The 14,321-nt window shown below is 43.5% G+C and overlaps 1 protein-coding gene across 4 annotated transcripts in view; it reads right to left on the reverse strand.

Annotated features, from left to right (window-relative positions):
- The window catches only part of LOC102305635 (regulator of G-protein signaling 6), a 47,049-nt gene extending 36,939 nt beyond the window's left edge, over window positions 1-10,110 (reverse strand). For all 4 annotated transcript variants that reach the window (XR_001336099.2, XM_005916880.2, XM_005916877.2 and 1 more), the window contains exons 1-2: window positions 9,738-10,110; window positions 7,246-7,341 (exon numbers count right to left, since the gene is read on the reverse strand). Coding sequence is in view for 3 of the 4 variants with exons in the window: in XM_005916880.2 (XP_005916942.1) it covers window positions 7,246-7,329 (84 nt within the window). In the remaining variant the exon portion in view is untranslated. The remainder of the gene's footprint in view (window positions 1-7,245; window positions 7,342-9,737) is intronic.
- Between the last annotated feature and the right edge of the window lie 4,211 nt (window positions 10,111-14,321).

Below are 14,321 nucleotides of genomic sequence, written 5' to 3' on the forward strand. Positions count from 1 at the left end.
GATTTCCTGTGTCGTTCAGTGGTGCTTTTCGGTAATCTCAGTCTCTCACTGAACGTGCTCCTGTGACTGACCAGCATGTCATGGAGTGGGTGGGACAGCAGTTGTAAAAATAAGAGCACATAAAAGCAAAATTCAATAAGTTACTGCTACAAATGCATTTTGAGCTTTCAAAAGGAAAGTAAGAAAAAACAAATTCACAGGGCAGATGTCACCTGTCAGGATCCTTCATGTCTCTCTGCTTCTTTTGTTGTCTCCGCTTCACCTCTTGGCAACATCATCTCAAATCGAGCATGGCTCAGTCTGACCACATCAATCCACAGCTGACTTTTTACTTTTGTGTCAGCAAGAATCCGGCTACAGATCCCCGTGGCTGCTTCTCAGCCCACCCTCATGAGGTGTGATGTTTCTCAGGAGGACATCCCTAAATAGAGGGCTCTTACCATGACTTTAGAAGTAATCGTCTTTGAGTCTGTGTTTAATGTGTCTCTCATCTGCGACATCCCTTTTAATCGCTTGTCCTCCTGACAAGCGCTTTGCACACTTAAGATAATATTAATACAGATGTGTCAGAAATTATTATTTTTGCCGCAATGAATGCATTTGTTTTGAAAAATGTGACAAAACCATGTTGTGCAGTAATAGCCTGCTCTCTCTTTACATTTTCCTAATTAAGCGTGTCAGCGCTACCGTGGGGCTACAGCTTGATTATCAAGTGGAGAACCAGCAACTTTTCACGCAGCTTACAAATGTCACAGCTGGTTTCAGTAACCCACTAGGATTTACAGCTGTGATTATACAACAGTTGATTCTAAAGTTAGCAGAAAACGTAAGGAAATTTGTGCTTGGTCGATTATTTCTTACAAATGGGGCACTATTTAAGGGGAAATAGACAGACTTTCCAATGATATAATATAAGCTTTATCGCCATAAAGGAAGCAAATTTCCTTATTTTTTATGCTAAGTTTATATATCAGTGTCATTAAAAGCGGTTTAACTGGACAACAGTGTCCTCACTGATGCCATTAACCATCAACCCCCACTTAATGGGAATTTTATCTATTGTGGAAATCCTCTCTGAGTCAATTGCTGTAATTTTATTCATATTTCCAGTATTTCCATGTCATCCGCTCTGCTAGAGAGCTGTGAGTAGCGCCAGCCGATCCACCCCATCAAACTCACTATTAACGTCACTCTGTATACACAGCTTTATGCTGCGAGCCCAATAAAAAAAAAAAAACCTCAACGCCGGCTGCATTTATTAAATGCGCTTCTTTAAGAGCACCTTGTTAGCGATGTTCAAACAGACGGGCAGAGCAGGAGAGGCACTGGCACAGGGAGGACTATCCTCACTGGAGAAAAGCCTTTTATTTTAGTCACAGCGATTTTTCTATGGAAGAGGTGAATAATCCTGTCAACACGAGGGGCAGACTGCCAAAAACGCCAAATTATTATCCAGTTATGATTTGATTTCGGTGGATTTTCATGTGTTGCTCCATCTGCTTTACTGGAAAGAAGAGACTGGCTTACGTATTAAACACACCGGAGCTGGTTATATAAGAGATAAAGCTTTGTGCTGTTACTGTTGTTTTATGTTATTGACCCAGCTAGGAAAGCAACCCACACTGACACTTAGCATACAGGCACACGGGCTTCAGCGTGACCCTGACAGTTCAGCCCATGCCAGCGCCTCAGATAAAGACTCCCATGCTGCAAGGGGAGACGGTGTTAAAAACGGTAGTTGATATCCAGAGTGTTTGGCTGGGCCTTTCTATCTGGAGTGCATACTGGAACAGTAAATAGTGGCCCTAGACACTTCGGATGGAGGTTAGCTTTAAAAGAGGAGAGATATACTGTTCACGGGCCCCCAGGGGCACTTAAGAGTGCCAAGAGAGTGTGACGCACGGGCAGCTACCTTCTGACCAGTGCAACTAGAGTGTCCTCATGCCCCTTCAGATCCAAGCTGCAGTAATTCCCTGCTAGGGCTCGGGAATCAGTAGTTCAGGAAGTTGCCATTTACAGTAATTTCATCTTCTGCCAGTTGAGGGAAAGTTAATGTCCAACCAGTCGTGTGATTAGTGTAATTTTACACTGATGATGTAGGAGTGGAGCAGACCCCCTGTCCTGTTTCTAAAATGTCTTAAACCGGACATTACTCTGTCACTGCTCCCATCATGACGTATCGTAATCCTGCACACGTGCAAGCAAATGTGAAGATGTGTCCAAACGATCCAGATACGCAAGTTTCTAACCCTTCATGCTAGGGCTGGGACCCAAAATTCATATCTCGATATTTTTTAACTGGATGGCGATATACGATATATATCTCGATTTTTTTTTTAAAGCCATAAAGTAAGAACAAAAAGGGAGTTCATATTCAAAGCTGTGTCCCAGATGTTACACAGGCACTTTTATTAACATACAGCACAGATGTACATGAAAACAACTACTCAAAAATAAATTATGAGCATTTATTAAATAATAATGCTCCATAAATAAAAGAAAACAATGTTGTTTTTGTGCATAACAAAGAGCTCACAACTGTGCAGTCAGAATGTAAACTAAAAGACGCTGAGCATAATAACAAAGACAGATTTCACAGCTGCTCTGTTCCCAAGTTTGTGACTGACAGCCTGGAGTTTGAAATCCGCTTCGTAACCACGTCTCTTAACAGGTGCCATTTATGGTGCTTATACACACACAATACGGTAATATTACGCTGAAGCACAGTACGTATCGCTCCGCGAGGCTCAGCCGTAATGCTCCGACAATCCATCAAGCGGTGCAGCTCCGTAGCTGACCAAAGCCGTACTCAAACATTTTTTGACAGATTGCTGAGCGCCGTGTACCACATAAAATCGGTTCGCGGCCATCAAGCACAACCAGAATTCATACATAAGGCGCGCTGTCAACTTTTGAGAAAATGAAAGGATTTCAGGCTGTGCAGCGCCTCTGGGCTGCATGGCGTTAGCTCGGTTAGCTTGTTAACACGTTGACGGCGTCCAGCCCCACGCATGGGGCGATGCGCAGTAACTCGTTAACGGAGATTTGCCGTGTCCATCATGTCGCTGCCTGCAGGTGAAGCTATGGGGGAGGAGGGGGAGTTGTGTTCAGTGAAGGATGAGGCGGAGTAACGTTGCGTAAAGACGAAAGTGGACGAAAGAGAGGCAAACCTGCGGCTCCACAACTATAATTATAACGTAACATAGACTATATCGATATAAAGGATATTGTCACATCTTATATCGCGTATAAAAATATATCGATATTTTTTTTTAAAAAACCTCAATATATCGCCCAGCCCTACTTCATGCTTATACATATATCGTTTTTCCAGCCTCTCTTCTTTTCCCCCAGCGGTCCGACTCTCCTCACGTTTAGAAGCACACACAGGAACAAAAATACAGAGCCATCACAAAAAAATGTGCTCGGTATGAATAAATGAACGGTGAGAGAGGGGATATGATGTCTCAGAGGACCCGATTTTTTTCCAAGATGGAATGCTTGAAATGGACTTTAATTATTAATCATCAAGAAGAAAGGCTGAAATAAAGAAATAGGGACAGTGGAAACTAAAAGAAAGTCGACAGTCTACGGCAATGCTTGCAGCTCTGCGAGGCCGGGCTAAGTGGCACTTTCACTGTAGTTTCATATTATAGCATGCTAATATTTTTGAAAACATTTCTGGTATTTGATAATAAACACAAGTAGTACATATAAACAACTTATGACCTCAGATGTTCAAAATTAAAAATAAAGCACCCAGTGTCTATTTGGGGCGATCGTGGCTCAAGAGTTGGGAGTTCGCCTTGTAATCGGAAGGTTGCCGGTTCGAGCCCTGGCTTGGACAGTCTCGGTCGTTGTGTCCTTGGGCAAGACACTTCACCCGTTGCCTACTGGTGGTGGTCAGAGGGCCCGGTGGCGCCAGTGTCCGGCAGCCTCGCCTCTGTCAGTGCGCCCCAGGGTGGCTGTGACTACATGTAGCTGCCATCACCTGTGTGTGAATGTGTGGATGACTGGATATGTAAAGCGCTTTGGGGTCCTTAGGGACTAGTAAATACAGGCCATTTACCATTTACCATATGGAGGAAAATTAACAGCCGCTTTTCGAGATTATAGCGCACCAGCTGATTGAAAGAAACACATCAGCACAATAAAAGTACTGCCACCAGTGTAGACAAGTATCTGAGGTTCATCCACCTCTGTAGATGCAGTGATTAAATAACTGATCGGACACAGATCAGTACTAGACCACTGAAGAGAAAGGAGACCACTGTGGCTACAATCACCATGAGGCATCGCTTCAGGTGACCAAAAATATCTGACAGACAGTTCATCCCACCCCTCACTGTCCTTGACAGTGTAGATTTTCTGTACTTTATCTTATGTGAGGCTTTTCTCGCACTAATGATGAAAACTTTTGGAGTGTCTTCACCACTGTAATTGGGAACCAGACTGCACTGTCTCTTAACAGACTGTTAAAGCTTACACGCACATCCCAAAAGTCCACTGACACCAAGTAGTGTCTTTAAACTTCCTGGTATGATGGTTCATTACTAATATTTCCCCACTAAGCCACCCTTAATTCCATCTAGATATAAGTCTCGTGGGCTGTAACACACACAAAAAGCTGTAAAACTCGCCTTTGGGTACATGTAGACTGCCAAGGATTATCCAATCTAACATTTAATAGCCTGACTTAAGCGAAGAGGGAGGTGGGAAGCAGTCAAATCCTTGACTCTCCCTGGGCAGGACAGGGGTACTTTAATTCGTCTAATTAGCTGCGTGTGTCAAAAGCCAGGCAGGCGTCACAATTCGGAAGAGTCTCGGGCCGAAGCGTGGAGGAGAGGAAGCGAACGACACGCTCAGGGACGAGAGATGTTGGCTATTAATAGTTTGCAAGCAGTGTGTGGCCTCTCTCCTCAGAGTAATTGCATTTCCCTGCACTGTAGTGTTTCTCGTGGCGCTTGGAGTTTCATTTTTGTGCGCCCCCCCCCCCGAGTGCCAGTCCTGTTCATCTCCACCATATGAGCGTGGCAGAGGAAAACACAACAATGAACAGGTAGCGTGCATCAAGCTGTCTCCAAGGGTGTGTACATCTTTTTTCCCCTTTCCTGCGAGCTCCCGAGGTAATAAGACATTCTGCAGTTATTGGATTGTTTTGCTTCACTTCCCCTTCTTTTCATGAGAGGAGAGAGACAGAGTAAGATAGTACTGCAGCACCTACGCCGCACGGACAGAGACAACCTCCTCTTCTTCTCTGCGAGCACTCAGCCTCTCTAATGGCTAAATACATCACTTTCACCTTTGTCTAACTGCCCACACCGATAACTTAACACTTTTTGCAGTAGATGTGGCAGCAGAAGGGAAGGCGTTTTAAAGCATCCATGCATTTTGCACTTTCTCTTTGCGATATTTTTATTCTTTGATCGAGTCTGCACGGTCCTCCTTGCAGAAACATCCTGATGTCTCCCAGCTGTGGGTTTGAGCCTTGAGGATGAGGCTGCCAGTGTTTTCCCAGGCGGCGCAACATATTGGTGGCCATCTGCCTCTCTGCATGCAGCACCTTCACACTGAGCCAGGCTGCCCACCCACTGAGTCCAGAGGCCATGCGCGCTGAGCCCTCAAAGTCCCAGCACCTCTCTATTCTGCTTGACCTATTCGACATCTTAAATTAGACAGGCATGTAGGTAAAGCAACGATGCAAGAAACTCCACCAGGTTTAGACCGCAGCGAATGCTTTTAGTATTTAATCCTTTCCAAGATTTTGTCAAAGATACCTTCGATTATCCGGCTGCTTGGCTTTTTTCTCAAAAGCTTCAAATCAAAAATCGCCTTTTCAAAAACAGGAAAGGCGGAAAATCCTGTCATCTGAATCATCTGTCTGTTGTCACTGCATGTGAGTAAAACATGGAATGATGAATATTCCCTAAGGCAGCATCCCGACAAGCAAAAACGAGCCTCTTAAATACGCCGCCTCCAGACATGTGTAGCATTACGTAACGAAGCTGTACAGTGAAATCCGTGGAAGTACCCGCGGTGTTACCGCAGCTATATGTTCTCCTCTACCAACTCGAGAGCCTCTCAGAATGGATGAACATGAACAACGCTGCATAAATAACCTGCTGCCGTGTAGAAGAGCCACAGTTATGACACATGGCATGAAATCTAGGTTTGGTAGCGCTGATTTGACGATCATTATGGGAGATTGTAAAACGCCCCCGCTGCTATCCGAGCAGGCAGAGTGTTTACAGTACGACCGAGTTGTTGCTGGCAATGCACTTCCACCGACTCTTATCTCGCCAAATGCATGTGACACCATCATAGCACAAAATGCCAACGGCATCATTATGAGAAGTGATTTATCAAGATTCAGCCTGACACTTTTTTCCAGGTGAGTGGCACACTCGAGTGTTTATTACAAAGATTTCCTCAGGCTGTCACCAGGCCTTAAAGCTCCACAGTGGCACATAGTTAACAACATGCCTAAAAGGAAAACATTTTTATCAAGCGATGCCGCTACTGTCAACATCTATTTCGCACCTGCTCTTCCGGATTTCTTCCCTAATCTGTTTGCCAGGACATATGAAGGGACGGTGATTAAAAGCAGGATGAAACACGAGACTGGGGGCAGCTTACAGAGGCAGGCTCGTAGCTCATATTTTACCATAACCAAGACCGATCCTGTAGTTAAAGTCTGATCAAATGATCAAAAGAAGCTGTATAATTCTTTTTTTTTTTTCTTTTTTGTTGAGTGGGCTGTCATAGTGCTCGCAAAGGAATAAAGAAGTAATTCGTGGGTTGAGGAGAAAGAACCAGCCCTGGAGAATCAGCCGCTTCTCCCCAGCCGAAAAAATCGACACCATTAACGTCCAATACTGCTGAACCTTTCCAATCAAACAGCAGCTAGTGGAAGTGAAGGCACCATGGGGATGTGGTAATTACACATGTCACCGAAGGCCCTCTTGCTGCCAAAACCATCCACCAAAGGGATTGAAAACTTATTAAAACTTTGCTGGGCTCGGGTTTGCCAGTGTTGGGATACAGTAGTAGGAAGTGGGTCCCGAAGAGACAGGAGCTTGTTGTAAGACAGTAGAAAGAGGCTTCCTGACACCTGACAGTGAAACCAGTGTGTGTGAGGTAGATACACATTCATACAGACCAGTGAGCTGTCAGGAGCCCGTATACGGGTCACTGCCTCTCAGCAAAGTCTTTTTTCCATCTCGCAGAAAGCACACGCAGACTTGCCTTTCTGTAGACGATCATATTGGGGGAGTCCTCCTCGGGATCAGCGGTGCCCGTTCCTCCCTGGTCTTTGGACCCTTCTGCCATTTTCTCTAAATCCTGTCGAGAAAAGCAAACGCACCATTAGAAGACAGCATCCGGCATCCGCTGAAGGGTCGAAGAAAACAAAATGAAAAACGACAAACATCAGACGATAACTGCATTTCCCCCGAGAACCAAAAGTTCTCCAGCCTTTATCGGAGTGACATTCAGCTGTCAAAACGCATGCTGCTGTCTCAAAAGCAAAAAAAAGAAAGAAAAGAGGACGCCTGTCATAGCAGAGGCAGATAAAAGGGCCCAGGTAGGCCGATGTAGGATGAATAATAAATAAGCCACAAAGCCAGATCGTGAACACACAATACCTTAACCTCAGCGGGTGTTTCTGCAGTTGCCAGGGGCTGTGCGAGAGGTTGCCGTGTAGCTCTGTTTAATTTGAAAAATAAAGACTGTAACTACATAAATAAAGTCAGTGCTAAGGATGTGGTAACAGTTGAGCTGGGAATGCTCAACAGTTTGTGGATAAAGGTTGAAATAAATAGCTGGAAATAATGGAAGGACAACTGGAATAGTTAATAATTAGCTCAAAGGAAATACTCAAAGTAGCCCAATGAAGAAGCGCTGATGTGGAAGAGTAGTGGGCTCAATAGCATAACAAAACACTGACGTATGCAGACAGGTAGATGCACAAGATATTAGCAATTAACACTATTAGATAACCTCATCTGAGTTCATCTTATATAAAACTGCCACTGCAGTAAAGTGTGTCAGCAAGGAGGAATCAGGAAGGCACTAATTATGTATAAAGCACAGATGTCGGTGTCCTCAGCACACAGTGAGTGCGGCTGCGACGTTGATGACTCATCTTAACAGAAAGCTGATGTTCATAATGAATGAACCTTCACCGAGGTGATACCGATAGTGGCTTTGAGCGTGGTTAGCGCTGGCCACTGTGTTTGTTGTTGTTTTTATGCTAAGCATAAGTAAATGTTGACTCCATTAGCTGCAATCATACAATGGTTACCTCTGATCTGCCTGCACTCCCAACATTAACCTCCCCCAGGCTTCATGCTGTGAGAGCTGCTGTTAAGGGATTTATTTACTTTCTCTAAGCAGACACACACACACACACACACACACACACACACACACACACACACACACACACACACACACACACACACGGAATTAATTCTGCTTAAGTAAGGATTTTCATAACCTGGTGACTGGTGCTTCACCAGCCCTCTCAGCTCCTTTTGCATTCGAGGTACCTGTATAATGTAAAATGGCTTTTTAACCACTTGCTGGTCCTTTAATTGGGAGGTAAGACTGGTGAGGAAGTAGATCACATAGTTTAACACATCCTTAATTTTTGGTGTGAGAGAAGAAAGCTGCAATTCATTGTTGTTGACAGTTATTCGTGTTTAAACAGAGCTGTGATAAGCTACCGAGGGGCAAAGAATAGTGGATACAGATGGCATTTTATGACAGGGACACGTGAGCGTGCTCAAATGAAACCTTCATACATTAAACCTGCAGCTGGCATGGGGGATTTGGAGTGGCTGTATTATATAATTGCAACTCGCAATGTTACAACTTACTTCAACTTTTGAAGACAATAGCCGTGACGGAGACAGGAGGGGGGGATCATCGGTGTTACCGGTTCGAACGGCAGCAGCCGTGCAAGGTGGCTTCGTCACTGTAGCTTTCATTTATTACACCGTAGAGCATGGTGATGCGCATGAGTGAATAAGTAATCATCCGCTCTTGCCTCACTGTTTGTTATTGCCACCAGAAGTGCAGAGTGCAGCACTCCTCATTGGCTAACACGTCTGTGCTCTTTTTAGAGTCTGAGCACATTAGACAGCTAATCTTTGCGCCCGCCTCAAGGGTCGTACACAGACAGAGGCGGTATGGATTGCATAGCACCTGTTCGAAGAAAACAATAGTGTACCAGTAGTTCAAAGCTGTAATTCTGGAGAGCAACTTCTTTCTAATGAAGCTGCTCAAACATGCAAACCCACAGACGCCTGTCCAAGAGAAACAGATGAAACAGGCATACTGAGAGCTGCTGAAAGAAACCCAAGTGGGCCACATATGCCCTCATGTACACCACATGTGTGTATGTATGTGTGCGTGTGTGTGTTTCTACCCATGCATATCCACAAATCTAAGCACGCAGCAAAATCCAATTCATGAGGAAACACAAAAGGACATTGCACACACACACACACACATTCACAGAGGCAGACCCCCTGTGATGCCCGGTCAACTGAAACAAACTGGAATAAAACTGGCAGAGAGTTTGCAGAAAGAGCCACGCAACAAGCCGTGCTCCAGTTACAGCCAGAGCCATAAAAACAGCGAGTCCCAAAGCCCTCTTCACTTGAGGCAGGCGAACGTCTGCAGTGCAACATCTGTGACACCTGACAGTTGCTGATACTGAAACGTTTTATTACCTTAACAACAAAATATCGCCCGGTCCACTCGGCTCCCCCTGGCTGGCTTCCCCTTAGCAACAAGCAGCAGGCAGGTTCATGGTATAATTGGCACAGGGAGAGAGAAGGGGATGGAAGCAGTGGAGCAGCGAGAAAAGAGAGAGAGAGAAAGAAATACAGAAGGGAAAAGAAGCTGGTTGGCCACTGCAGTATTCCTCTAGTTCTCCTCCTCTTCTTCTTCTTCTCTCTTCACCAGCCCTGCCTTGCCCCAGCAGTTCAGGAGATCCTCATGAATGCACCTCGTTCATCCCCCCTCTCCCTCTGTCTGCATGTGCACGACTCAGAGCGAGAGCAAAAGAGAGAGTGTGTTAGGGAGGGAGGGAGGGAGGGAGGGAGATCAAGTTGAAAAAAAGGGGGGAGGGATGAAGGAATTAAAGAGAATATAAAGAGGAAAACAGAGGGAGGAGAAAGACGGGCAGGAAGAGAGAACGAGAGAGGGTGTGTGTGCGTGAGAGAGAGAGAGAAGTGGATGCACAGCACAGAGAAAAGGAGGACAGAGAGATGCACACTGCAGCAGCAGCGCCCACTGATGCTGAAAATAAGAAACATTTCATTAAGCGGATATTGAAATGCTAATATAAAAACAAGTTAGTGAGCACACACTTACACACACACGCACAGACGCTGGCTATAAATACATATCCCAGACTCTTTGAGCAAGCAACCTCAGAGAAAATGCTTTCATTATGCATTCAAAGCTCATGTATGAGAAGCCGCCCGGGTCCCAAAATTAGACTTTTTCTTGTATTTCTTAGGGGGGTGGGGGGGTGTTTCTTTTATCACGGACAAAGTCCACTTTCCATGTCCTCGAGTACGCCGAACATCCTCTCATGTTTCTTCCTCCACCCATTCAACCCATTCTAAATGCATGTTCTCCTCCCGTCCTCTCTTCATGTAGACTCATTCAAGCTTAAATGGCTAACCCAAACGAATGAACCTTTTTCTTTTTCCCCCCGTCCGCCATAAATTAGATCCCAAAAGCCCCCGAGAAACACAGCCCAGAAATACATGGCATGGCCAATTTGTGAGTGCACGCGTGCAGAGTGTGCGCACACACACACACACACACACACACACACACACACACACACACACACACACACACACACACGTCTGGGTTTGACAAACCCGGTTCACCAGCTATCAAGGAATTGTGTAGCCTGCTCCTCTTCACTGCACTTTTCCTTCTGTTTTTTCCACAGCGTGCTGCTTGGCACGGACCTCTCCTCGTTGCTTTTTGAAAATATTTGAGGAAGCTTCAAAATGTTCTTCACAACACGCAGCTTTAATCAAGCCTGAGAGATAAAAAGTCGCACTTCTCATTATTAGAAGTACAATTTGTTCGGTGTGTGTTTCTTCAGGCAAAGAGCAGATTAAAATTTGAACAACCCGAAGCTGCTACTGTTCTCTGTAAATGTTGTAACCAAGGGAAACTGAGGTCACAGATACTCACCCTTACCCTGCACATTTTCCCACTACTTATAGACAGGGAAAGAGCAGGAGTGTTACATCCTCCCAAAACTACAAAACTACTATGATAACTACACATTTACCCTTTTTGTACATCTGCAGTGATACATAACACACCTCGCCCGCAGAATACAAACTGCATATGATCCATGCTGTATTCAGTACCATCTTTAACAAGGTGACAGACAGGCAGCCGGCAGACAGGCAGGGACTCTAATCTGCTTTGAGGGGGCCAGTCCTGCCATAATCTGCATTAATGCTAAATTATTGAACAGCCTGCTCAGATCCACACTACTGCCAGAGACCAACAGTGCTAGCCACACACAACACAGCAAGGATCTCGCTTGCTTTTAGAGAGACTTAAGAGGAATGTTTTTAGGCTTTTTGCCAGATTTTACACCTAAATATGTGGAGATACACAGAATAGATTCATTATTTAAAGAAATTATTGTGGATACATTTGCTGTTTTTTAAGGCTGTCTGAAAATATTATTTGCATTACTATTGGTACCATGGGAGTGTCATGCTAGTCTACAGTACTGTGCAAAAAAACCTCTCAATAATTAGTATAACCACCTTTATTCTACAAATCCTGAACTCTCTTCCACAAGCTTTGTTCAGTTTATTTAAGTAGTCTTTAGGAGTAGTTCTCTGGGGTTCTTGAAGGACTTTCCCACACAGCTTCATTATTGCTAAGGTCTGGGCTCTGAGGAGGCCGTTTTTGGGTGTTTTTCTGTTCAGATATCATCTTACTGCATGACCACTGAGATTATTGTCATGCTGAAAATGAAGTTGATATTAAAGATGCTTTCTAGATGATCAGCTACAAGAACTGAACTGGAACATGAGGGAAAGGGCAGCCAATGTCCAAAGACAACATTTGAAAGACTTCAGAAAGCCTAGAGAACTGTTGCTCAAGACCGCTTTAAGTTACAAGAAAATCTGCTTGGAGGTAAAATATAAAGAAACGAAGGGCGGCTCAAGACTTTTGCACAGTACTGCATACGCACTACTAGCCTTGCATGTCTGGATGCAGTTTTAAGATAACAGTGACATTAAGAAAAAGTGAAATATTTATAGGGTATAATGTTAATAATACATAATTATCAATTATGTAAATGTTCTTGTTCGTTTTAGGTTTAGTTATGTTACAGAGGCCTAATCTGTACACTCAACAACACGGCCTCCAATCACAAAACAAAAAGATGAATTTGACTGCTGGATATATATATAGTGTGTGTGTGTGTGTGTGTGTGTGTGTGTGTGTGTGTGTGTGTGTGTGTGTGTTAGCGATTAGCTATGAATTCTTTTAAACATGACAATTTTGTTAACATCTGATCCAAAATAGCCCAGGAAGATCAGTCCTAAGCAAATGCGGCTTCAGCAGTCTGTGTAGCACACTGTCATCATCTTACACTGATAGTCTTTCAAATACAAATTCCCTCTCCGCCGCCATGCTAGCAGCAGAGCTGTCATTGCCGGGTAGACAGCTACAATATATGAATTTTCATGACTTTTGCGATAATCAAATCAGAAGCAGAGTCCACCCCACTCTTATGTCCCAATAGTGCCAACAATATAAACATTAACAGTTGAGATGTTCAAACACTACAAGAATCATATTTAGCTCATCTAAATGTCACTGCTAAAGGCACATAAGACTAGATCATCTTTCACATTTGTTTTAACTGGATTCACAAAACAAAGGGACTTCTAAGGCCAGTGTGGCCAAGAGAAACTACTTTAGTGATGATTCCTTAGCAGTGGCTCAGTAGCCAGAAACCTGCAATCTCAGCAGTGACTATGTTTTTGCTACCCCTACCTTAGCTTTGCCATTAACCAGGGTAAAGCGCTTCATATGTCTCCGAGCAGACTGCTCTCTCACTTGTCATATTAGTAAACAACACTTGATGGCACTAACAATAGTCGTGGCAAAAGTACAGAAATCTTATACTTCATCAGACGTACAGATACAACTGTCTAAAAACAGCCCAGCAAAAGTTAAAGTACTGATTCAATTTCTTTACTCAAGTAAAAGTTAAAAAGTACAGGGTCTGAAATCTAAGTAAGTAAGTAAAAGTAGCTCTTTGAATTATGTTTCTACCAGCTGTTTTTGTGTTATACTAATGTCATGATAAATCTTCTAATATTAGAAGAGGGGAATACAAATTTTACTTTAATTTCTAAACAAAAAAAATGAGGAAAATTTTAAAAAGAATCTTTATTTTCTGATGCCTACATTGTAGAACCTGATTGAACAAGATGTTTCATGACTTGTCCTGGCTGATTTACATCCTCTTCACTGACAGTAACCGGTTATGCTGTCTTTTTTTCTAGATGCTATAAAGTTGGAATTCATCATCAGCTAAAATTCACATGAATCTCTTCCACACTTGATGTATCTTTGACCATGAGCACTGCAGCCACTGTGCACTAACAAACTGTTCTTCGCCTTAATTTCATCACAACACTGATCTGTGTTAACCCCAGACTATGGCACGCGATTTTGCATCTTTCATCTCTTCTTTATGCGACGTCCCCTGGTGATTAATACACGAACCAGACTTTCTTTTATTTGTTCCTGTTTAGCCTTAAATTGGTTTGATGTTTGAAGGCCCACAAATTGGTTAAACCAAAAGTAACAAGCCTGCTTTGAAAATGTAAAAGTACAGATATTTTTTAAAATGTAGGGCGTAAAAGTAAAAAGCTATCAGAAAAAAAAAAACCTCAAGTATAGATAATTGAAAATTCTACTCAAGTACAGTAACAAAGTATTTGCACTTGGTTACCAGCTCTCTGACTGGTTTAAGCCATTCAAAGCAGCACATCACTTGTAAAGATGTCTTATTGGTTAAAAATAATAGAGTGCTACCAAACATTAAAAAAGACACCACCATCCCTTATTTTAATTTTACAATACAAAAGTAAGCATTAATATCTATTCCATTTCTGCAGTCGCTGATTAAAAACAGGCAGAAATACAGTGGGGCAAAAAAGTATTTAGTCAGCCACCGATTGTGCAAGTTCCCCCACCTAAAATGATGACAGAGGTCAGTAATTTGCACCAGAGGTACA

This window comes from Haplochromis burtoni, unplaced genomic scaffold (assembly GCF_018398535.1).
Source record: "Haplochromis burtoni strain Fernald_Lab_line unplaced genomic scaffold, NCSU_Asbu1 Contig_16, whole genome shotgun sequence".
Classification (NCBI taxonomy): Eukaryota; Metazoa; Chordata; class Actinopteri; order Cichliformes; family Cichlidae; genus Haplochromis; species Haplochromis burtoni.